This window comes from Halichoerus grypus, chromosome 4 (genome assembly GCF_964656455.1).
Source record: "Halichoerus grypus chromosome 4, mHalGry1.hap1.1, whole genome shotgun sequence".
Taxonomy (NCBI): domain Eukaryota; kingdom Metazoa; phylum Chordata; class Mammalia; order Carnivora; family Phocidae; genus Halichoerus; species Halichoerus grypus.
The window spans coordinates 151561076-151586605 of NC_135715.1; the positions used below are offsets into that span (position 1 = coordinate 151561076).

Consider the following 25530-nt stretch of genomic DNA (forward strand, 5'->3'; position numbering starts at 1 on the left):
ATAAAGAAACACAACTGATTTTGTATGTTTATCTTGTATCCTGCAACTTCATTGAATTAGTTTATTAGTTCTAACAGTTCTTTTGGTGGCATCTTCCGAGTTTTCTATATGTAAGATCATGTCCTCTACAGAGACAGTTTTACTTCTTTCTGATTCTGGTGTCTTTTATTTCTTTTCCTTGCATAATTGCTCTAGCTAGGACTTCCACTACCATGTCGAATAGGAGTGGTGAGAGTGGGCAACTTTGTCCTGTTCCTCATCTTAGAGGAAAAGCTCTCAACCTTTCACCATTGAGTATGATGTCAGCTGTGGGCTTGTCATTTATGTCCTTTTCTATGTTGAGGTACGTTCCTTCTATACCCAATCAGTTGCGAGTTTTTATCATGAAAGGATTTTAAATTTCATCAAATGCCTTTTTGCATCTATTGAGATGGTCATATTTTTATCTTTCATTCTGTTAATGTGATGTATCACTTTTATTGATTTGCACATGTTAAACCATCCTTGCATCTTAGGAATAATATCACTTGATCATGGAGTATGATCCTTTTTTTTTTTTTTTTTAAGATTTATTTATTTTGAGAGAGAGCGCTTGATTGTGTGAGTGGGGGGAGGGGCAGAAGGAGAGGGAGAGAATCCAGAAGCAAGACTTCCCACTGAGCATGGAGCCTGATGCAGGGCTTGATCCCAGGACCCTGAGATCATGACCTTAGCCAAAATCAAGAGTGGGACGCTCAACTGACTAAGCCACCCAGGCACCCCAGTGTATGATCCTAAAAGTCTTTGAATTCAGTTTGGTAGTATTTTTTGAGAATTTTAGCATCTTTTTTCATCAGGGATATTGATCTGTAGTTTTCTTGTAGTATCTTTATCTGGCTTTGGTATCAGGGTAAGTTTGGCTTTGTAAAATGAGTTTGGAAGTGTTACCTCTTCTTCAGTGTTTTGGAAGAGTGAGAGGGATTGGTGTTAATTCTCCCCTAAATGTTTGGTAGAATTCAACAGTGAAACCATCTAATTTTGGGTTTTTCTTTTTGGGGAGGTTTTTGATTATTGATTCAATCTTACTTGTTACTGTTCTGTTTACCACAATTCAGTCTTGGTAGTTCGTATGTTTCTAGGAATTTATCCATTTCTTCTAGGTTGTCCAATTTGTTGGCATGTAATTGTTCATAGTAGCCTCTTAAGGTTCTTTGTATTTATATGGTATTTGTTGAATGTCTCCTCTTTCATTTATAATTTTATTTATTTGAGACCTCTCTTTTTTCTTGGTTAGTTTAAAGGTTTGTCAGTTTGGTTTATCTTTTCAAAGAACCATCTCTTAGTTTTATTAATCTTTTCTGTCATTTTCCAGTTCTATGTTTCATTTACTTCTGCTCTAATTGGTATTATTTCCTTCTTTCTGCTAACTTTGAGCTTAGTTTGTTACTCTTTTTTGGTTCCTTGAGGTGTAATATTAGGTTTGTTTGAGATCTTTCTTTATTCTTGATGTATACATTTGTGACTATAAACTTTCCTCCTAAAAGTTGCATCTCCTAAGTTTTGATACATTGTTTTTCTATTTTCATTTGTCTCAAGGTACTTTTGTATAAACATTTTAATGGTTTCTATTGCACTAAAATAAATGTCAAGTCCATTGTGCTTGCTACATAAGATTCTGTGTGATCTAGTCCCTACCTACTTCTGCACCTCTCTCTTGCTTTTCTCCTTTTCAATAATTGCAGCTTGTGCTACTTTTCATTAAAAGTTTTGCTCTCTATTATATATAGACATATAAAACTATATATAGTTTCCTATTCCTTTTCAGATCATTCATCTGAATCTCTGGGTATGGGCTCTAAACCTCTATTTGCTCAGAAATTTGTGACATCTTTAGCCATTCAGAACTCTCTCTTTACAGTAGATACTTTAAAAGGACACTGGTGTCTTGCGAGAAAGTTTTTGCCTCTCTTCTGTCACTAACCAGTTCTTTCTTATGAAACAATTAAATTCTTAGAAGTAGTACAGCTTCTTGTTACTTTCCAAGTTGACCAATGGAAATGTTGCAAGGCAAGTTAAAAACTACGTCCCTTGACAGGAGGCATTTGTGCTGGTGTATCTCATGCCCCCCACTCCTTACCCCAATCCTTTTGACTGCATCTACAAGCCTAGTCATTTCATACCTTTCTTTTCATTTAAGCATGAGGGAGGAAGATATGAAATTATTCCTATGGCTATTAATTTTTTTAGGTTTTTACTAATTCTTCATCATGACTAAAGATACATTTTTTGAGAGTCTGATTGTATCACTTTGTTCCTAAGTGAGTCATCAGAAGTGGTTGTGGTCACTGGCTTGACTGGTGTTGGCCACGTCTTCATCTCCTCTGGAACATACATTCCAAGAAGACAACACATCCACTAATGAGCCATGTCAGCGCGTGACCACCTCCTTCTCAGAGAGTTCTAAACCACACTGCCCGCTCCTGCAGTGAGATTCCATCTCCCGGTGGGTTCACGTGTCTTTCTTATTGAAAAGCTAAGTGGAGGTTGATGGTACTGGGTTGGTGTTCAGTCTTTTCCAAGAAAAACAAAAGCACCTCATTCCTCTGGTAGGAATCTAGTGGGATGGAGTTCATTCTTCTGTTCTGTAGTTTTTCTCTTCTCTTGATATTTTGTTATGTAATAACTTGTCCTTTGGGTTTCAGTATCCCACTCACCACTTGGAATCCTTTTCTCCCTATCGTCCTCCCCGGATTTTGTCCTTCCTAGGATCCCTTTGCCCTCTGTCATAAGAATGGACAGCTGCTTCTTGGTCTTTGCTTTTTTCCCTCTGGTAGGGCTGTTCTATTTACAGCACACAAGGTGAGGCGCTGCTTCAGGTGGGAAGCTGGAGGACGGTACCATAGCCATTCTCAAGCAGTGCTTCTCAAACCTTCCACCGTGAAACACCGGTCTCTCTCCTCCCCAAATCTGTTCCTGACTGATATCAGAAAAATGAAATAAAAGAAGACATAGAAGAACCAGTCTCTAATTGTTTTTCATTTAAAGAGACAAAATAAAAGACCAAATTGCTATAAAAACTTATAAAAGCCTATTCTCATGTGTAGACTGGGAATAGTCCATGGACCTACCAACTTTGAATAGTGATGGTTTTTGGATCATACTTTGAATAGCACTGCCTAGAGGTCATTTGATGCATTTGTCTTATTTTTGAGCTACTGTGATTCCTGGATCTTGTGATCTTCAGCTGTCCATTGTCATTAAACCTCCTAGTGCTGGGAGGTGGACCCTAGTCCTGAGTGAGAGCTGCTGTTTTAAAATATCCACTCAACTACACTCTTTGGTAGCTGCTAATAAGCTCTTCCTTTTCATTTACAGATCCCAACAGCATCTCCTACATCTCTGTCCCCAGGGACATTTAGTGCTTCACTTACTTATTCATCTTTTTCTACTTTTCTTTCACTTTGCAAGGAGTGGTACAAAAATTGCCTCAAAATTTATTATGGTTTTAGTTGTCATTACACTATCCATCTGAGTAAAGCATAGAATTTATGTGTTGATTAATGTCTCTGGTTCATGGAGATTACTTACGGGAAAATGAAATGATGGAAAATAATACACAGATTGTAGCATGGTAGTGTGAGGAGTTTGGAGATGGGGTTTTGTCAGTTCTGTGGGGAAGAGGGATGCCAGGGCACTTTTGAAATGCCCCATTATCTTGACCACTGAAATTGTTTTTTTTTTTGTTTTTTTTTTAAAGATTTTATTTATTTGACAGAGAGAGACACAGCGAGAGAGGGAACACAAGCAGGGACAGTGGGAGAGGGAGAAGCAGGCTTCCCGCTGAGCAGGGAGCCCAATGCGGGGCTCGATCCCAGTACCCTGGGATCATGACCTGAGCTGAAGGCAGATGCTTAACGACTGAGCCACCCAGGCGCCCCTGAAATTGTTTTTGAGTACACATCGTTATTAAAGATTTTGTTGGTAATTAAATGAAAGAAGAAGAGAACTAACATTTATGGAGGGCCTAGAATGTACTGTAGAGTTTATGCACAGTATGTCTTTTCGGTAAGAATCTTTACTTGATAACTTATACAGGACTACCCTGCAGTATTAGAGGGCTTATTTTACAAGAAGTAATTAATTTAATGAGGTTGTAAACCCCCTTGGCGGATGATGATGTTATTGGCCTTAAGCAGTGGAGATATTCTTATGCTGCACGGTTATATAATGTGGGCACTCAGGGAGAGGCGTGAACTCTTTGAGTCCTTTGGGGTCCTGTTTAATTCATTACTGCTGTGCTAAATAAAAAATTCATCATGCCTCATAAAAGTGCCCAAGTATTTCTAGGCAGTGAACTCAGAATTCACTACTGTGAATACCGATAGTTTGTGGAGAATCATGCAAGCGCTGATGGGGGCAGGGGGCATAGAACGTGAAGGAACCATCATAACTATATTGTTTCAAAGACATCACAATAAATCTGTGGGCCTAAGAAGATGATCCTGACATAGGAAAACAGCATAAATCATTTGGTTTCTAATTTTACAGTTACATCAGTTTCTAGGAACTCTCCAACCATCTGCTAGGAGAGTTATGAAGCCTGCCTTGCTCATTAAGACCTTTGGTTCTGAACCCCAAATGACCTTGTACGACTTTACATCTCCTTACAGAGGTGTCCCAGGGAGGCAGAACAGCTAAGCAGACTGAAGCCCAAAATATAGTGAGCTTTTGTTTCTTCCCCATGTGAGAAAGGCCTCTCTTGATCCACATGTTTTATATTCATTATCAGAGATCTCGTGGCCAAACTTTCTGAAGCAGAACAACTTGTATATAGCGTTGTATTTCAGTAAAAACACTGCCCGTCATGACTCCTCTTAGAGGAAAAGCTGTATTGCTCATCACGAGACCCAGGCTCTTTGTACCACGGCTGGAACGGTTTGAGGCCACCTGTCTGGTTAGTTTGGACATGCTGCAGCTGGCTTACTGTACAGCCTTGCAGACTCGTGGCTGCTAAAAAGGGTGTTCCTCTGTGTTGCAGCATCTGTCTTTCATTGTACACAGAGGTGGCCTCATTGATTGAGGTAGTCTTACTCTTCAGGTCACTGGACCGTGAGACCTATGTAAGCTCAGTCCCTAGAAAAACTTGGTTTTTTTTTCTTTTTTTAGATTTTATTTATTTATTTGGGGGGGAGGAGCACAAGCACAGGGAGGGACAGAGGGAGAGGGAAGAAGCAGACTCCCCGCTGAGCAGGGAGCCCGATGCGGGACTCGATCCCAGGACCCTGGGATCATGACCTGAGCCGAAGGCAGACGCTTAACCAACTGAGCCACCCAGGTGCCCGGAAAAACTTGGATATTTTAACCAAGGAGATAGAGAAGTATAGAAGCAGATAAATATATCAGTATATGTGTGTGTGGAAATGTGTGGCTCTGTTTGCTTTATGACATATATGGTGTTGCATGTACTATGAATGCATACATGGATACCTATTAACTCCTGGATAAATTTATGAGAAGTTCTGTGAAGAAAACTCGAATAAGCCTTGCTTGTATCCATACGTTCTTGGGTTTTTTTGTTCCTGATACCGTGACTGAATCCATGGGAGCCTGCTCAGTTAACATGCACAGGTTTTGCAATTTTAGCAGCAAGATTCCCATCCTGCTGTCCTCATGAGCGCAAATGTCTTTCACTGAAATGTTTGTTTCTCCTTTCTCATTCACCTACTACTACTTTGCTTTGCTTTCTTTCATAAAAAAAATTATTACGTAATTATATGATTATATAATAATTGCATAATAACAGATGATATATATTGTTCACAGTCTTTTACAAGGTACCAGAGAATACAGAGTTAAATTCTCATTTTTTCCTTATCAGGAATTTAAAATGCCCAGAATCTCTATCTTCTGTAACCCCTTTCCTTTCTTTGTTGAAATGAATTCTGATCCAGATACTCTGATTTAGAAGTATTTTGTGACAGGCCATTTGCCCATTAGTGCAGAATATCTGTTCAACCCTAGATGTCCTACCATTTTCTGGTGAGAAGAGACTTTACTTCGAAGACTTAATATTTTGTTTGTCTGACTGTTGATGAATTTTAGGATTCAAGTTACATTCAAACATATATATGTACATAAATTTACATATGTGAAGTATCTACGAGTGAGAGAAAATGATGAACTAAGAATTGATTCTAAGCAAATGCTGTTATGTTTTGCCAGTTTTAAATGCCAGTGTTTTTAGGTCTAAAATAGCTGTGCTTTTCAGAGTTTTGTGTATACATGAAGAGTACACCTTTTTGTCTCAAGTAGAATCATTTTCTGTTTTTACAATGTACATGAAAGACATTGTCATTGAAGAGTATGATTACTGGATTAAAGTATCCACGGTCTGTTCAAGAGTGTTGTTTTGGAAAATGCTTATAATTGTATACCGTGATTGCCAAGGTCATGTTTAGTTGGTTTCTGTAACAATCTACATAATCCAAAAACTGGACTTTGAGATATGGAAGATGATAATTCTTGATTCTTTTTTTTTTTTTTTTTATAATTCTTGATTCTTAGAAATATATTTCATTCATAGAGGTTATTACATGAAGTTTTGATTTGGATAAATATCTAAGTACTTGAATAAAGATACAAATTTATTTGAACTTTAGTACAGAAGGGCCAAAAGGAAATGAAGCAGAAAGCTTCATGAGATAACTATTATTTCCTGTTTCCAGCATGGTGAAATATTACAAGAACAGTCTTCTAAACTATGTTGGACCTTGCAACATATCCTTACTGTTCTACTTATTTCTCTGAAGTAGTGAGTATTTCATGAGCTGCTTAAGTTAAAGATCAAGTATTATGTCAAGAAAAAATATTATAAGAGTTGTCTCTTTTAGATAATGAGACTGTTTAAAGAAAACTACTCTTAATCCCGGCTTCCAAAAATGAATTATCAAAATGAATCCAGGATTAGATTTCCTGAAGATAGTGAAGAATTGAATATACAAACTTTTTAACAATTTAGGAATAAGTATCCTTGAACTATATTTAAAAATTATATTTGAATTACTTAAATAGATTTTAAGGTTAATAAAAGTCATTCCTAATTTCAATTAAGTCCTCTTTCTATCTCAATAGATATTGTGGGTTTATACGCAGTTTAACAACCAGATGTAAGTTCAATCCAAATTCCAAAAGATCTGCTCCTTGTACCATTTTTTAAACAGATTTGACCCTGAGAAAACTTGATTCTTTTCATACTGGCCATTAAAAAGTCTCTGAGACCAAATCAACAGCCACCAGAGAATTTTGATTCTTGGTTGATTCCTGCCCCCCACCCCCACCCCAGCATTTTGTCCCTAAGAGTCCATCCTGGTCCAGAACTGGATTTCCAGAGAACTCTGTGTGGTCATGTAGCTAAACTTGAGGTTTGTCTACAGTGAGGTCCATAATCACTGGAATAATCAAAACAGCCTGACCTGGACTTTTAATATTTGTTGTCAGTTTACCTAAAAGGAAACTTACCTTTTCATCTAAAGTATATGTGTTTATATATGTGTGTGTGTGTGTGTGTGTGTGTGTGTGTGTGTGTATTTGCTACTATCTGAGACCGTTATTGTGCCTCTAAATGCTTTTAGTCTTGTCATAGTGTAATGGGTAGAAAGGCCAGAAATTCTTGTTAGGGATATAATAACATATGTGAAGGTGGAGGCGAGGATGGGGAGCGAAGGTACCAATGAGAAAGTGGAATGATGAGAAAGCAGGCCTGGAGGTGAGTTGCTTCAGAGGCCAGACTGCTGAGTTGGGATGTGTGGGTAACTGAGGAGAGGTGGCCCAGCATTGGAGACCAGACAGCACAGGATGTCAGGAATTTCCTGGGAGGGCAGCCTCACCTGAACTTGAAAGCCATAGAGCCTAGAAAGAAAGTATCCTGAAGTGACCAGAAGAAGAGTTCCAGCTCGGACTGATGGGTAGAGGGAATTGTGGCACCAGGAAGTCAAATGACATGTGATAGCATATAAACTCTTTGTCCATATATAATTCACCAGCTTTTAGATGCTGAAACCCTGAGAACAGTGGGAAATGTAGTTCAGAAACTTTACACAGTGGAAGGTGTGTGAAGGAACAGTGCCCTTTGGAGGAAGAGAATCACAGAGATGAAGAGATTGGCATTTCTCAATTGCAGCCCCTAAAAGGAGACAATAGAAATCAGCCATCACAGACCACCAGAGAACCTGTGTGGACCCATTTTCATTACCCAGAAAGCGCGTTGGAGGAAGACTTAACTGCAAGCATGGCAGAAATACCCAATCTCCCACCTCATTTCTCAGGGTTCCATGAGATTGTTTGCTTTCCCTATACCCTATTTGCTCCTACCTCAGGCCTAGAGAACTTTGTGTGACCTGATATAGATTCTTGGTGCTCAGTGGCTTGTTAGTCAATGCTTTGGGGTTGTTCTAAAGTCCTAAAGCAAGTGCCAGCAGTGTGCCCAAGGTGAATTCCGGTTGTTCATTTATTACTTCTTCGTGGTGGGCAGTGGGACTGGAAGCCACCTGTCGGTCTCTGTATGAGAAATGGCAGTGTTGAGATCTGCCCCCTTATACCTGTGGGCAGAAGTATCATCACTCAGATCTGAGGACGCCTTCCTGCTCTCAGACGGTGGCAGCCGTGCACAGACTTCAGAGAAAGCAAGACTTCTTCGAGTCTCCTTACCTCGACCGCCCAAATGAAGGTGTGTGTTGAATTCTGCTGACAGTTAATAGTTGAGCCCTTCCCTGGTTATGGAAAATCAGAATGAGGACAGCTCAGTGAGAAACAGATTCCATGGCAAACCAGTCTGGGAAGTGTAGCATTCTCGAGCCTTTTCCAGAATTCCACCATGCATGTGATCCTCCAGGAAACCCTTTAAAAAGAAACCTATTTCACTTCATCTAATTCATTTAACTTTGGACATCATTTTCCCTGAATATCTATTAATATTCCTTGGAAGGCACTATTCAAAAGATCAGGTCCTAAGAAGCAGATGCTGAGAGAGGACACAGGCTGATAGACACCAAAGGATAAAACTACCAAAAACAAATCTTGCCCACCTTTGAGCTAAGAATTCTTTGTATGCTTCAGGTGGCCAGCTTCTTTTAGCAGCTTACCTTTCAGAGTTCCTGGTGAAACCTTTGAAAACAACTGTGCCCTATAAAAGCTAGCTTTCTTGTTACCAAATCCTTACATTAGCGGCTTAGTTTTTTAATTGAGTTGAAGAGTAACTAATTTAGTCTAGTTGTGAGCAAGAGTAACTAATTTAGTCTAGTTGTGAGCAAACTAGTTTGATTTAGAAACTATTTTTGAGGAGGACAGTTCTTTTAAACTTTAAAAATACTTTTGTAAAGCTACCCAGGTTACCAGGTTATTTTTGCCTTGAATTATCTGTGTATAATATTGTAATTATGTGTGAATGATTGCTTTAAGATAGTTCTCCTGACATGTTGTTGGCTCTATTACTCAGCAAATTTTTTTTCATACTGGTGATAATCTTTAAGCACAATTCCTATTATATCTGAATTAAGGACGTCATTGAAAAGAAAGCACAAATATTTTTTTTAATTTTTAATTTTTTTGTTTTTATTTAAATTCCAGTTAACACACAGTATAATATTAGTTTTAGGTATAGAATTTAGTGATTCAGCACTTAGATACAATACCCGATGCTCATCATAACCAGTACACTCCTTAATCCCTATCACCCATTTAACCCGTCCCCCAACCCCCATGCCCTCTGGTGACCATCAGTTTGTTCTCTATAGTTAAAGAGTCTGGGGTGCCTGGGTGGCTCAGTCATTAAGCGTCTGCCTTCAGCTCAGGTCATGGTCCCAGGATCCTGGGATCGAGCCCCGCATCGGGCTCCCTGCTCAGTGGGGAGCCTACTTCTCCCTCTCCCACTCCCCCTGCTTGTGTTCCCTCTCTCACTGTCTGTCTCTGTCAAATAAATAAATAAAATCTTAAAAAAAGAGTCTGTTTCTTTGTTTGCCTCTCTATTTTTCCCTTCTATGATCATTTGTTTTGTTTCTTAGGTTCCACATACAAGTAAAATCATACAGTATTTGTCTTTCCCTGACTGACTTATTTCACTCAGCATAATACTCTCTAACTCCAGCCACGTCATTGCAAAATGGATAGATTTGATTCTTTTTGATTATATGTCATTGGATATATTCACCACATCTTCTTTATCCATTCATCTGTCAGTGGACACTTGGGCTCTTTCCATAGTTTGGCTATTGTTGATAATGCTGCTGTAAACATCGAGGTGCAGGTGCCCCTTCAATTCAGTATTTCTGTATCCTTTGGGAAATACCTAGTAGTGCAGTTGCTGGATTGTAAGGTAGTTCTATTTTTAACTTTTTGAGGAATCTCCGTACTGTTTTCCAGAATGGCTACACCAGTTTGCATTCCCAGCAACAGTGTAGGAGGGTTCCCCTTTCTCTGCATCCTCGCCAACACTGTTGTTCCCTGTGTTGTTAATTTTAGCCATTCTGACTGGTGGAAAGCACACAAATTTTTTTTTTTTAAAAGATTTTATTTATTTATTTGAGAGAGAGAGAATGAGAGAGAGCACATGAGAGGGGGGAGGGTCAGAGGGAGAAGCAGACTCCCTGCCGAGCAGGGAGCCCGATGCGGGACTCGATCCAGGGACTCCAGGATCATGACCTGAGCCGAAGGCAGTCGCCCAACCAACTGAGCCACCCAGGCGCCCCGGAAAGCACACAAATTTTAAAAGATTTCCAACACATTATTTAGTCCCAGGTATAAAGGCATTTGAAAACATTAATGGATCTTCTACACCCTATTTCCTTCCTCTAAAATTTGTTTCCAGATTTCTGCTTAATTTATTGATAGGATTTGTTTTCATCCACAGAGGCCAGCAAGCTTGTCATGTCGTATGTAGCGGCCGTTTGTGGAAAAGGAGCAGAAGTGAACCAAGTCAAAGAACAGCTTTTACAGTCCAACCCAGTCCTGGAAGGTAGGATTTCCTGTGTACATCGGGTCAGTGTGATCCAGTTTGCAGGGCTCTTCAGGTACCTGGTGGGCTGGCAGGGGAGCTGGGGGGAGGCAGGGAAAGAGGAAGGTTCAGGCCCGGACCTGCAGGGCAAATGAGCTGTGTCCTAAGAACTCTTGGCTTCAGGTGCTTAAAGGAGGAAACAGTTTACTCATCCAAAAGGAGCTTTCCCACTTACATTCATTTTTTTTCCCTTTCAATTTTTATTTGAATTACTTCAATTTTGCCTAAAAGTAATCACCTGATATTTGCATTTGACTTGATGGCTAGGAAAAACTTGGTGAAAAAGCGCCACATGAGTGCAGTGCTATTTTATCATTTGGGGTAACACCTGTGGCTGCTTATGTCTGTTGTCAGAAAGGCCGTGCCAGAGAAACATCTAAAGGACAGTTTTTTTCAGGATCACAGAAAGCCTAAACCTGACTCTGGAGTTCAGATTCTATGGTTGGCCCTCTGTGTTAGTTAGCTCAGGCTGCTCTAACAAAATACCATAGGCTGGGTGGCTTAAACCACAGAAATTTGTATTCTTACACTTCTAGAGGCTCAGAAGTCCTAGATGAAGGTGTTGGCACGGTAGGCCTCTTGGCTTGCTGGTAGCCACCATCTTGCTGTGGGATCGCATGATCTCTCCTTTGTGTGTGGTGGCTGGGGGCAGGAACCCTGGTTGGCTCATGACCTCGTAGAACCCTAATTACTTCCCAAAGGCCCCAGCTCTAAACACAATCACATTGGGGTTAGGACTTCAACATAAAAATTGGTGGGGGACACATACATGGAGTCCATACTACCATCAGAAAAAGCCAGAGGTGAGTCCCCCTAATGCCATGGAGGTTGGCATAAACCATAGGCATAAACCATTCTTTGCTTTGGAAACAGTAAATCAGTCTTTCCCTATTGATGGCAAGTCCTTAATTTTTGCTTTATATTGTAAGCCTGTCTTTATTGTCACTCATATAGTTGTTGGGATAGAGTAGGGTTTCTCAACTTCATTTTGGACTGGATAAATCTCTGCTATGGAGTGCTGTCCTGTGTATTCATTGTAAGATGTTTAGCTGCATCCCTGGCCTCTACCCACTAGGTTTCAGAGGCACCCCTGGCCCTAGTTGTTAGCTCTGAAAATGTCTCTGGACACTGCCAAATGTCAAGGGTCAAAACCAGCCCTGATCAGAGTCTTTGGTCTAGAAGAGTAGTTTGGTTTAACTCTTTGTTCAAAGTCATGGAGGGTCAAGATTTAACATGGATTAAAGCAGAACTGCTTTGGGGTGAGTAAGATGCCCCCCAGTGTGGAGGGACAGAGCCCTGCCTGTTTTCTTTGTTGCCTAGACCTAGCCCCTCCTTCCCCGCCTCTTCACCCCCCAGATAGTGAGATAAGACTAGTGAAAATACTTTAAGTTGTGAAAAACAAAGCCTGAAACACCTATTCTGTTGTTACCAATCTTTCGTTCCCTTCGGTACCTTAACGAATAAAGAAGCTATTACGGAAAGTGCTGTATCTTCATTTTATTGTTCCAGTATTTGACTTTTTGTTTACTTTCCCTTTTGCTTTTAAGTTAGGGTGCTGTACGTGTATTTCTGTATATGCTTATTTTAAGAATGCTGTGATCTAAAGGAGAAGCACTGTGGATGCTATAGCTTGCATCTGTGTTGAGAATCTGGCCCTTTATTTGATGGTATTTGGAACTAGGCCCCAGTGCAGGAAATGGAAGAAATGTCTGCTGTGGGCATGTATTATCTTTTATGGGAATGCTTTACTTTTTAACTGGAACTGCTACTGTAAATGAACATTTAGAACAATGAACTTAAAAAAACAATTGAGGAATGTGTCTCAAGTGTTCTATAATGAAACACTTGTTTTTGATTCTGTGGCTCACAATAAAAGACTTTAGTGTTTAGAGCTGTGTGTGCAACTCAGGATTTGTTTGATGAAAAGATGGTTTATGGCGTGCAAATGGCGCCCTGAATAAAGTTTTTTTGAAGCAATTCCTTCACTTGCCCTTGACCTTCAAGCCACAATAAACTGTCCTTTATGCATCAGCGTCTCAAGCTGGACTTTGGGGCTATGCAAGTTAGTTAACTTGGCCCCCCTACATGTTCACACCCACCGGGAAGACTAGCCTGTTAAAACACGAGAAATGTCGTGGTCTTCATGACCACTGGGGCAACACTCAGCCTTTTCAGGGTTGCATTTATTAAAGCCTCTTAGCTGGTGGTGGACATGGATAATGATGTGAGCCTCTTCAGTAAGCATCCTTTTTTGAGTATTTCCTGTGTGCAGGTTTCCCCACTCAGTAGAGCCTCTCAGCTGATTTTCTATTAAGGAGAGAATTTGGCATCAGGGACCTACCAAACTATACCCCTCCCAACCTTAATCGCTGATACGAAGAACTTTCCCTGTGTTGACTTTGTAAATTTCTACTGAACTGAGCCGGAACCAACTATTTTTAAAAAATCAAAAACACACAAAAAGCCAGCAAACGTGAAATATAACGCATCCGGTTTGGCTACTGAATATCCAAGTGAACTTCAACAGAAACCCACGGTCGCGCCTTGATCACGCGACTGCTTTCAAAACTTGGATCAGCTTTTAGCCCTTGGTAACCATTTGAACTCCTGTTACTCTAATCTTTCCTCTGTTTAATGAAGTTATGGAGGCTTCCAGAGGTTTGATGCCTGGCTTCTTAATCTCAAGATTCATTTTTCTGGTTGCCACATTACTGAGTACTCTTCAGTCCCTGTTAGCTGCGGCGGGCCCAGGGATCCTAGTAACAGGGGTGGGTGGGTTGGGGAGTATTGGGAGAAATGCAGAATTTCATGACCATCCCAGACCCATTGAACAAGATCCTTAGGTGACTGGTTTGCATGTTGAGGTTAGAGGTACACTGCTGGGCTTCTTCCAAAGCAATCAAACAGGGATCCGTCTGCTTATATGCCTTATATTTATTCAGCTTAATTCTCTGCTACCGTGGCCCAGATTAATTTGCCCCTACTTTGTGCACAAGCTTGGTGAAACAGACCTTTTTCTTTAGGATGCCGTGAACTACCTATATTGAACAGGAGCATTCTGTGCCTGGGGTGGCATCAACCTGTGGTTCTTAGGTGCCCTTATTTTCTTAAAAGGGACTCCTGTGGGAGACTGGGCTCCTCACAGCAGCTAAGTTTGGAATAAACTTGGATTCTGCATTATGGGCCCATTTGGTTTTCTTTCTTTTCTGGAAAGTTTCACTTAGGTCCGATGGGTATGAACTAAAGAAACTATGTAGTATTTTTAGCCTATTGGAGATGATGTTAGTTTCCAAATCTCTTACTCTTTCTGTATTTCACAGTTACATACGTAATCACATTTCAGTAGCTTTATTTTAAAATTAATTAAATAATTTAAAGTTTCTTGTGCCTTTTCCATCTGGAAACCTCATCAAATTCCATGAAGCCTTTGATAATACTAAGTAGTCAGTCATCTCTGAAATAATCTTATTTACACTGATGGTAATGGTGGAGAATACAAGCCTTGCTTGCTATCCACTCAACTGACTACTTTTAAAACAGTAAAAGGTTATTTAATTAGACAAGATTCCATTTATAGTAATATTTGAAAAAATTCCATGAATCATAGGAATGACTCTCCTTTTCTATGAACTTGTCATAAGACATGGAAGCTTTCTTAAGACTTGTGTTATGTTTCTATGGGAAGCTTGGACAGAAATGCCATTGCTGCAAGTTGTATTTTCTAGGATTTATAGCTATCAAATATTCCATTTGCTTTAAATTTCTGCTTGAAATTATTTTTCTGTCAATTTTACCCATGCATCTGTTTCTTTCTTACTAGCTTTTGGAAATGCCAAGACTGTAAGGAATGACAACTCCTCTAGATTTGTAAGTATTTGTATAAGCATAAGTGTTAACACTAATATTTAGCTCATGTATGTTTAAACAACCAGTAGATGTTTAGTATTTCTTAATATACACATTTGAAAAATAAGAACACCCCTGCTGTTGAGACAAAGAAAGTTCTCTAAGGACTACTTTTTGCTTTCTGGGATTTTTGTTTTTAATTCTTTTTGGAGTGACAGCCAGACTTTCATAGTTTCTTGTCATCTATCATAGAATTCCATGGGCAATTGAAAGGAGGCTCTTTAGAAGAACTCTTTACTTACCTGAGTTTTGGCATTTAGAAATCACAATTAAGAATCAGATTAAGTAGAAGGAAGGATAAACTGGGTGTCAAGTTTTTGTACTCTACAGCTTTTGTCCTTTATTCAGTGGGACGAGGAAGGATGGAAGGGTACACTGAAACTTTACAGAGGTAAAAACTGCAGCTGATTGATGTTTCGAGTTTGGTTGAGTTGGAAAATGCTGAGTGCGGGAAGACACACCTTCCTGGTCTCCTCTCCCGGCTCTCCCCAGCATGCACTGCCCTCAGCAGCCCACTGGGGTCTCTCCCGCTGAGCACGTGCTGTCCTGCTTTGGTCTTTATGGAGACACAGACATGGCCTGGTGGCGGCTGGGGGAAGTGCGTTGAGTGTGATGGTGATATTTTGAAATTGGCCCCTTTTTTCTACAGTTCAACCTATCTTATAAATTTTATAATAAAAGGTCATTTACTTTATAAGCTCTTCTTCTCATATACATTACTTGGGACCATTTTGGGTGATTTTTATGCTTCTCTGCCAGGGACCCTTCCTGCCCTTTCTCCCCATCACTTATTTTAGTCTCCCTTTTTGCTTTTTTTCTCGTTAGAGTTATGCAGTGCTCAAGGCAAGACAGTGACCTCAGGTAGAGGTAGTTTTGGTAGCTTGGAAAGTGGAGGGCTGAGGTTCCTAATTCCAGGGCTGTAAATTTTTTCCATTGGATTAGCCCTTTACGTGGTTATAGCTGATTTGAGCCATGACTGTTGTGGTAACATGGCTAATCTCATTATATAAATAGACTTAGAAGCAAGGTGTGGGCAGATAGAAGTAATTCTAAGAGATCAAGCTCCTTTTTGAAGACTTTTTTTTTTTTTGGCTTGTTGGAAATGTACACATACACTTTTTAAAAATGTCTAAATTATTTAGTCTATAGATTACAAAAATGCAGAAAACCATATTGCCTAAAGAGTCATTACTACTTTGTGATGTTTGAAATCTAGTGAAAGACCTGGCAGGTGGTTTGGCTTAATAAGTAACTTGAAATCCTATTATAACATGGGTGTTAGGATATGAGATTAATACTTGATTATAGACTAAATCATTTCATACCCAGTTTTTAGTAATTTCTCTGCTTGGTGGTCTGTGACTTGATCAGTAATATACTCAAATCCACGTTATAATTTGACAGGACTCTACTATATTTACAGTCACTACTGTATATAACGGTGGTTTATGTATTAAACATTTGTACTCTGGGGAAATTGCATTTCCTTTGTGTTTGATGAACTTCTTGATCTCTTCACTGAGCAGTGTGGTAGACAGTGGTGTGGTGGTGTAGTTACGCATGCTCATTGCCGCTGACATATCAGACGAGTGTTCTCAGAGAGGTACCTCACATTGCTCTCTACCCCCCAAGTACCTCTAGTTTGACATATTGAACTTCTATTAAGGAAGTGACCCCACTGTTTTTGAAAAGAGACATTTAAGGCTTTGGAAGTCACTATTCTCGACCAAGCAATTCAGGGGAGGGAAGAGGAGTAATAGTGGAGCGTCTACCATCTGCAGAGAGCCAAGCTAGGAGAGAAAGCATAGGGTCCGGAAAATTCCGTTACCAAACCTTTCATTCAGTAAGAATAAAAAAAAAAAAAAACATACAATGTATTCATTTGTTTGAAACCTCTGGTTTTTGTTTTTGTTTTTGTTTTTTCAAAAGTTAATTAAGCATGGGTCTCCCTGCATCTCCTCTTGCAGCCTACAGACCTTTCCCTACTGGCATCCAGAGTGATCTTTACAAACTTGTCTCATTGCTGCTCTTCTGAAAGCCGTCGGTGGCTCCTCCTTGCACCTGGAGTGCAGTACAGGCTCCTCCCAGAGCTTCCCACGCCGGCCTGCCTGAGCTGTGGCCGGCTCTGCCCCGCCCCGCCCTTGCACGCCCCGCCCCGCCCTTGCATGCCCCACCTTGGCAGCACAGGCCTTTGTGACAGGAGCACTGAGCGCCTTCTTGCCTTAGATCTTTGCAGTTGCTGGTCCTCCTGCATGATGTGCTCTGCGTCCAGATCGCTGCATGGCCACTGTCTTGCATCATTTAGGTCTCACCTCAAATGTTACTTCTATGATGCCTCTTCTAGACTCTGATTTCATCGTGCTTTTAATTTTTTCAGGCACTCGTTAATCTCTGGAAAGATTATATTCACTTTCTCTGTTTCTCTCTGATCGTGGACCTTAGAGAGGAGGAGCCATGGGAGCAAGGAGCTCGGCCTTCTTGTGTCATAGAACGGTGCCTGGTGTCATAGTAGATACTCAGAAAACATTGATGAATGAATATTTTTAAGAAGCTTATAGACGAGTCAGAAAAAATGGACATGTCTAAAAGTAATTATAACACAACACATAAAATAGTAAGTTCCCCATGAGTAAGTTCCAAAAATAGCTTTATGGAAATTCCGAATAGAGAAGCTGGAGGAGTCTGGGGTAGGGGGCAATTCTGAGTGGGCCTGTAAGATTGAAATGTGCCAAAATCGAGTAGAAAGCCAGGAGAGCTGGTATGGGGAAGCCGAGGAGAGAGACCAGAATGGACCTGCCCTGGTCCATGTCAGTGGCGGGACAAGAGGATCTGTGAAGGGAGCATGGGCCAAAGGCCTGGAGAGATGGGTCAGGGCCTCCCCTGGAGGGCTTCGAGTATCAGGTTCAGGGTCCAGGGCTTTATTTTCTAGGCAGTGGGTAGGCATTGGTCTTCTCTGAGAAGACTCATGACAAGCTCATGGGAAGAATGCCATTCCAAGATCATCTGAATTCTCAGTGCTGTCCTTTCGTTTATCCCTGGTCAGCTTCCTTTCCCACTCTGTATGGGGTTTATCGTACTGTCGGCAGAGCCCCTATCCTTTACTGTCAACTGATGACAGGAGGCTTACTTCGTGGAAATCATTGTCATCAGCACCTTGCTCCTCCTCCTCATCCACATCCTCAGCTTTGGGGCCTCACCTGTCCCTGAATCTGTAGAGATACCCTTCTGTCACACTGGGAAGGTCTCAACTCCCATCTTTTGCTAATCCCTCCGCCTGTGCTCTGGATCTGGTCACTTCCTCTGTCCAGGAAGCACCTTCCATCAAAATCACCTCCTCTTATATGGTCAACCTCTGACTCTCCTGTGAAGTTACTCTTTCTCCCCTCCTTAGCATAGCTATCTACTCGTTTGCCTGGACTTTCTAATCACTGCCCTCCTCCTGTCTTAACCTCCTACATCAAACCGGGATCTGTCATGGTGACTCTCTGGGGAGCTCTCAGCTCTGCTTACTCTGCCCGATTTTGCTCACTCCTGCTTAAAGCCATCAACATTTCTCCCATGACTCCTGCCACCTCCTGTCAGCTGTGTCTGGTTTTGCTCCTTTCCAGTCCATCCCACGTTATCTAGGGTGATCTTGTAAATAGGCAAGTCTGATCATGGCTTCCTTGTTTAGAATCTTTAATGACAGGACTTTGCTGTCAGGAAAGTGTCTTGATGCCATGAGGTGTGCCAGCTTCCCTCACCAGCCTCACAGATACCTATTCTTATGGCCCTCCTTCCTGCTCTCTCGCTTTCTTGCTGCCTGACTTAACCCTGATACTTCACATTTGAGCTGGGGTGGACCTCAGCCTTTGTCTCCTACTCTTCGTGCATAGCAAGCACCCTGCCTCACTGTAGGATCTGTCTCCATACACAGTAACGTCCTGTTTATCTGGCGCAATTCCCTTCAGGCTGGAAGTTCCTTGAGGGCAGGTACTATGCCTTGCTTTCCCTTGTGCCTACTTTAAGTATCTAAGAAATGCTTGGTAGACGTTTGCTTAATGAATAAGAGAATACTTTTGAAAAGGACAGGTGAGCCTTGACAATGAAGAAAAGAAAGGCAAGAGAGCATGTATAAGCTAATAAAAGGTCACAGACCGCATTGTTGACGGAGTGCCGTGTAATCACGTTTCTGACCCCCTACATTTACTTTGAAAATAGAAGGCGTTAAAGTAGTCATTCTTTGGGAGACTTATTTACAAGCCATCTATGTGATTATTACTAAAGTAGAACATGAAACAAAGGCAAAGACCACTTATTAGACCAACACATCCTTTTTCAAACAAAAACCAGCTGTCAGGGTTGTGCTGTTATGCTTGTTACTCTTTAACTAGACAGTTACAGACCAGTTCTTTCAAAATCACAGTATGAAACTCCATGTGTGTTTCTGTGTGTTTAAGATACCATCTATAAAATGTAATAGGAAACTGGGATATATGTATTACTGTGTAATCTAGATCAAAAGCCAAAGAGAGTAATAATGGTCAGTCTTTGATTCCAGATTGGTCACAATGTATAATCATGCATTTGATTTGAGTGGATATAAAAACAGAACTTTATGTGTTCCATTTTATCCACTGTCCAGTATACTTGGAGTTTCTAGCCATGACTTAAAACACATTTTGCTTATAAAAATGAAATAATTTATATTCCCAACTAGTGCATATATAAGGAATACTTACTTTTCCCAGTTTTTATTCTTGAATTGAATACACACACACTCTTGAGACATTTGAAACACGTATCTGAAATGAAAAAGTCACATGCTGGCTAAGAAGATCTATTCCTAAATTAGCAACATGATATGTTAAGCTTTGAGCTAATGTGGTATTTAGTATAAATTATTTATGGAGGCATATTGTTTTGCCTCATGGTTACATAAATTGTGTGTTAATTACATTTGAACAAATGTGTGAAGGGTTAGCATGCTATTTATTCTCTAAGAAGATATGCTGACTGAATATTTTGAGGTAATCTTGAAAACTCACAAAGTCTTTCTTTGGCAGGGCAAATATATGGATATTGAATTTGATTTTAAAGGCGATCCACTGGGAGGAGTGATAAGTAACTGTGAGTATTTTCCTTGAATCCTTTTAAAGAAGTTCAGAATAGCAAAACATATATTAGAAGATTTTGGATACTTGAGTCTTTAAGAGATAGACATAAGACTATAATTTCTTTTCCTTAGACAATGCATTTCAGACTATGTGTTAGACTATAGTGTGAGCATGCATGTAAGCTGGTGGAGGGGCAGAGGGAGAGGGAGAGCGAATCTCAAGCAGACTCCTTGCTGAGCGCAGAGCCCGACTCAGGGCTCTATCTCATGACTGTGAGATCATGACCTGAGCTGAAATCAAGAGTTGGACGCTTAACCAACTGAGCCATCCAGGCGCCCCTCCTAAATCTTTTTTAAAGATCTCTTAAAGTCTTTACTGTTGAAAATCTTTAAAATTTTGCTAAACAAATAAGAATTAGTCCAACTGTATTTTATGTTCTATAGGTTTTTAAGCCAATTCATTAATAAAGGATCTTCTAGTGGTTATTTTCTTTAACAAAATTATTTTATGATTAAAAATAAAATATAAATAGTTGATTTTAATTTAATAACTTTTTAGTAACTTTTTGGGTAACATTTACTCAATAAAATGAGTGGACTTGTACTTCACATTTTATTGTGGGAAATTTTGCTTGTCTTTGTGTATTTACATCATTGAAATGTGATAAACCTGGTAGGTAGAAATACAGATTTCTTAGCCTCCTTAAGTCATGATTGGTGATTATGGAAATGAAATGTTCTTGTCAAAGGTAAAAAAATGAACAGTGTCTGGTGAGTCTGCTGAACAGCCCCAAGTCCAGAGTTCTCTAAAGTGGGTGTGATGGTATTTGTAAATATGGCTTTGTCACCAGTACTTTGCACCTGCGGTATGCGCGGCCCACCCTGAAGCTTCTGCTCATGCTGATTTCGTAGTTGATTTGTTTGGAAGATCGAAGATGACACCTTAGGGTTTGTGCACTTCCTCCTGGAACCACGGCCTGGTTATCCTCTTGAATTCTCCTGTGATTTTTGAGGCCACACCACGGAACCTCCCATCACTGCTGGCCTCCTCACCACCCAGTGGTGCTATTGGGATTGAAAAAAAAAAAATCTAAGTTTGCACTAGAAAAAAAGTAATGAATTGGCTCAGGTATCCAAAGCAATGCTCATTAGATTTGTTATAGCAGTGCAATTCCTTCTTCAAATGAAATTTCATGCTGAACCCCAAATAAGAAATAGAGAAAACAAGATCTGACCTGGTTGAAGAGAAGATGAGTAGCCAGAACCCCTTGGCCCCCAGGTGGCCCCTGAGATCTTTGCTGATGAACTCTAGAACCAGAGGACTGCCGTTTGAAATCAGTGTTTTAAGTGATTTGAGGAAGGTATGCAGCTGAATTTTTTTTTTTTTAAGTTTTTAAAACACGATTCATAGAGAAACCTAGGGCTAGAGTTTCCTCATCTTTGAAACAATGGGATTGAACTGGATGAACTCTTTGGTTCTTCCTGTTTCCACTCTAATGTAGTTCATAAATAGTTTAATATTCCATTTTAGTTTCCACATTGTGTGCCATGCATTGGGACCAGCCATATTTGTAAAAATATATAATTGTTCAAGAAGGGTTTGAAGAGAAAGCTTTGCTACGAAATGAAATTGGCTGGGATAGTGCTACTTAGGTTATGTGTCAAATATGGAGGCAAAAGTCCTCCTGCGAACCGTATATGATATAACCAGAAGCACTGAGGACCACCCCACCAAGCTTCCTGCATGATGTTGTGAGGGAAAAGGTGGGCCTCAGTTTTAAGACCACCATTTTAAGGAAGGATTAATTTTTATTCTGAAAGATACTCCTAAGTCATTAACACTTAACTTTTTACAAGACGGATTAGTTCTCATTATTAATTTAATACACTGTTTTTTAAATGAGGGTAATGCATCTAAACATTGTGGAATGATTGAATTATAATTGCTTTTGAGGACTCTAGGAAAATATTTAAGGATTACTTTCTTGTAAATATTAGAAAATAACTTAGGTTTTAACATTTTGAAGTTTAAGTTCCAAGTAGAAATGTCTTCCTGCCCCCTAACTAATTCTTGCAGTATCCATGGAGAATAAATATTAAACACTCAGTTCTTTTCCAGTTAAGATTAATATAACATCATGAATGGATTTCATATGGTGTTTGTTACCATTCGTTCCCACAATGAAATTATATGGAAATCTGTGGTAGTGGGAACACCCTGTATTTTAGAGTACCCTTTGCTTTGGGAAGGAAAGGAGTACGTTTGCGGTAAGAGCAGGAAATTTCACCCTGTGTAGATACAGGACTGACTCATAGGTGGTCAGTGGGAGTTGCTGTGCACTGGCTTCCGGGGTGTAGAGCAATGGGCAAACCCGTTCTTGTTCTCTCCAAGCTGCCGAAAGTCAGCTTCTTGGAGTCTAGAAAGGAAGAAAGGACATGCCATTTTGTGGGAAGTGTGTTTTGTCTCGATTTCCAGCAGCCGTGTAGTAACAGCGTAGGTCGTTGTCCGTTGTACTGATCACCTGGAAGAAGACACACGATCACTCAAGCCAGCTGGGTTGCCAGGGAGTTTAAGAGAAAGCCCAGTAACTTTCTCTTTCTAAAAGAGGTGTGCTCGAAAACAAGTCTTGAATTCACCTGAAAACTATGTATCCCTGGAGTTGGTATCATTCGGCCAAGGGTGTTGCAAAAATAGAAAATGACACAGCTGCTTCAGCACAGAAGATAAAGTGTGGAAACACATCTAGCAGGTCTTGGCTTCTGTGAAATAATATTGCTGCCACTTTGTTAATGCTTGTAAGTCTCATAAGATGTATGCATTTGTATTTGAGGATTCGGGGCCTAGTGTTATGAACTAGAAACCTTGGACACCTGTTGCTTTAATTGGTAGTCGTAAGCACTTTCTTACAGCTGTGGCACTTGATGGCAGTTTTCACTGCGGAGAAAATGTGGTACAAGTCTCTGGGGACCTTATCTCCTAAAAGGAGAACAGCACAGAGGCAGATATGCTGTGAAAAAGCCTTACGATTTCAGGTGGCATATATACCTGTCCTTCCAGGTTAAAGCAGGAGGTATGGCTTTCCTGTTCACGGTAGGGTATCAAGAGCCTAGTGTCATACCTGATACACAGTAGGTGCTCAGTAAATGCTAAGGTGAGGATAGAATTGGTTATATATAGGCAGGCCCTCCCTTTCCCTGCTCCATTATTTGGGGCAAACCTATGATGTTACTTATGCAACTCTTCTCATGTGGTTTTTAATGTCTAAACAAGACAGCAAGTGACTCATTTTTCTGTGCCTCCATTTTTTCATCTTTGAAATGGGATAATAATATTACTGATCTTATAGGGTTATGAAAAGGTGTAAATTATTTGTTAACATCTAAAGTGCGTGGAATGGTGCCTGGCACCCAGTAAACATTGAATAAATGTTTGCTTTTTTTTTCATTATTATATACTTATGTGTTTATGGTCTCCAGCCCCTCGCCAAATATACGTCCTATAAGAACAGAGACTTAGTTTGTGTGGCTCATTGCTGAATGACAGCAACAAAAACAGTCTGACACCTGAAATATATTTCTTGAATTAATTAATAACTACACAAGTACACAATCAATAATAAGTGACATAACTGTGACATAGGAAACTTTATCGAGAAATAAAGCTCCTGCTTTATTGGATACTTTTATCTGAGTATTTAAAACATTTTTTTATGGAGGTGTAATTGATGTACAACATTATGTGAGTTTCAGGTGCACCACGTCATGATTTCATATCTGTATACATTGCAGGATGATCACCACAATAAGTCTAGTTACCATCCATCACCATACATAGTTACAAAAACTTTTTTTTTCTTGTGATGAGAACTTTTAAGGTCTGCTCTCTTAGCAACTTCCAAATATGCAGCAGAGTATTATTAACTATAGTTGATATGCTGTACGGTACATCCTCATGACTTATTTATTTTATATGTCGAATATTCTATGCTAATCATTTTTAAATGCTTTTTCTAAATCCCAGAAAGGCAGCAGAATTATTGGTATTCAAACTTCATCTGTCACTGCCTTCTCTTTTCAGCTTGAAAGAAATAATATCTTGTGAATTATGAAGGAAAGCAAGTGTTGAAATTAGTGTTCAAATTAGTCTACCTATTAATACAGCCCAGTAAACCACTCCAAACTTAGTAGAGTAAAACAGTGGCCCTCTTATATGCTGTTGGATGCTGTGGGTCAAGAATTCAGATGGGGCACAGTAGGGTTGGCTTGTCTCCATGATACATGGGGCTTCAGCAGGGAAGACAAATGATTGGGAGTGACTTGCATGAGTGAACGCTGGAATCTTCTGGAAGCTTTATCGTATGTCACATGTCAGGCTCCTGGGCTAGGATGATTCAAAGTGTGTGCTGAGTTGGGACTGTTGACTAGAGCCACCTATATGTGGCCTCATGTGGTTTGGGCTTCTCACAGATGGCTAGGTCCTGAAGGAGAGTGTTCCAACAGGAAACCATCCTGATAGAGAACCAAGAGGAAGCCTGCAGTAGCCTGGGAGATCAGACAGTGTCACTTCTGCAGAACTCCATGAAGTCAAAGTCAGCACAAGCTTGCCCAGAGTTGGGGATGGGGCATGAAGATTCCACCTCTCAATGGGAAGAGTGTCAAATAATTTGTGACCATTTTAAACAGCCTCAGTCTGATGGATTGTTTTCAGAAATGGTCACAATAATCTCTCCCCTTGTGTCTACACCCTTGGGTAGTCCTCTCTCTCAATGACTCAGAGTTTGGCCATGGGATTTATTTTGGTCCATTGAACAATTAGTAAACATGGCACAACCAAAGACTTGAAAGTTGGTCATATATTGGAGCTTGTCCTCTCATGCTCCTCTTGGGAACGCTCTCCTTACCACCATGCGAACGAACCTGGGCTAGGCTTCTGGATGGTGAGAGACCACATGGAGTGAACCACCAGACGTAAGGGTGAGGGCACCTGAGATCAGCCAGCTGCTGGCAGACCGCCAGCCTGTGAGCAAGCCCAGGAGAGATCAGCTGAGCTGGCTCAGACCAGAACTACAAAGCTGATGCTCAGACTGATGAACTGATAAATGGTATTGTTCTAAGCTGCTAAGTGTTGGGACAATTTGTTGTGCGGCAAAAACTAACTGATTCAGAGGTCCAATAGATAACCTACTTTCCTACCCCCGGTTTGGCATCATGAGAAACAGGCACAGGAATCAAGCTGGAGAGGAAGCAGCTTTATTACTGTGAGAAGCACAGTTGAAGAAAGTGGCTTTTGGTTTCTCGCGCACGCAGGTGTGCTGGGAGCCTGGAAGTTAGGCAGGCATTGACAGCCTTAAGCAACCTCTGACCTCTCCCTGTGCGCAGTGCCCCAGTTCTCTTAGACCGCGCTGGTGAGCAGAGCTGATTGGGAATGTGGCGCGGGGACCTAGAGGGCTGAACTGTATGTGCCTGCTCATTTCCCCGTCTCAGTCGCCCTGCTCAGAGATGT

The 25530-nt window shown here is 40.5% G+C and overlaps 1 protein-coding gene across 6 annotated transcripts in view; it reads left to right on the top strand.

The window, feature by feature from the left end:
* MYO1B (myosin IB) overlaps positions 1–25530 on the top strand; it is a 179081-nt gene that overhangs the window by 92504 nt on the left and 61047 nt on the right. For all 6 annotated transcript variants that reach the window (XM_078071123.1, XM_078071121.1, XM_078071125.1 and 3 more), the window contains 3 exons: positions 10883–10987; positions 14847–14893; positions 19978–20041. In XM_078071123.1, coding sequence (XP_077927249.1) covers positions 10883–10987; positions 14847–14893; positions 19978–20041 — 216 coding nt within the window. The remainder of the gene's footprint in view (positions 1–10882; positions 10988–14846; positions 14894–19977; positions 20042–25530) is intronic.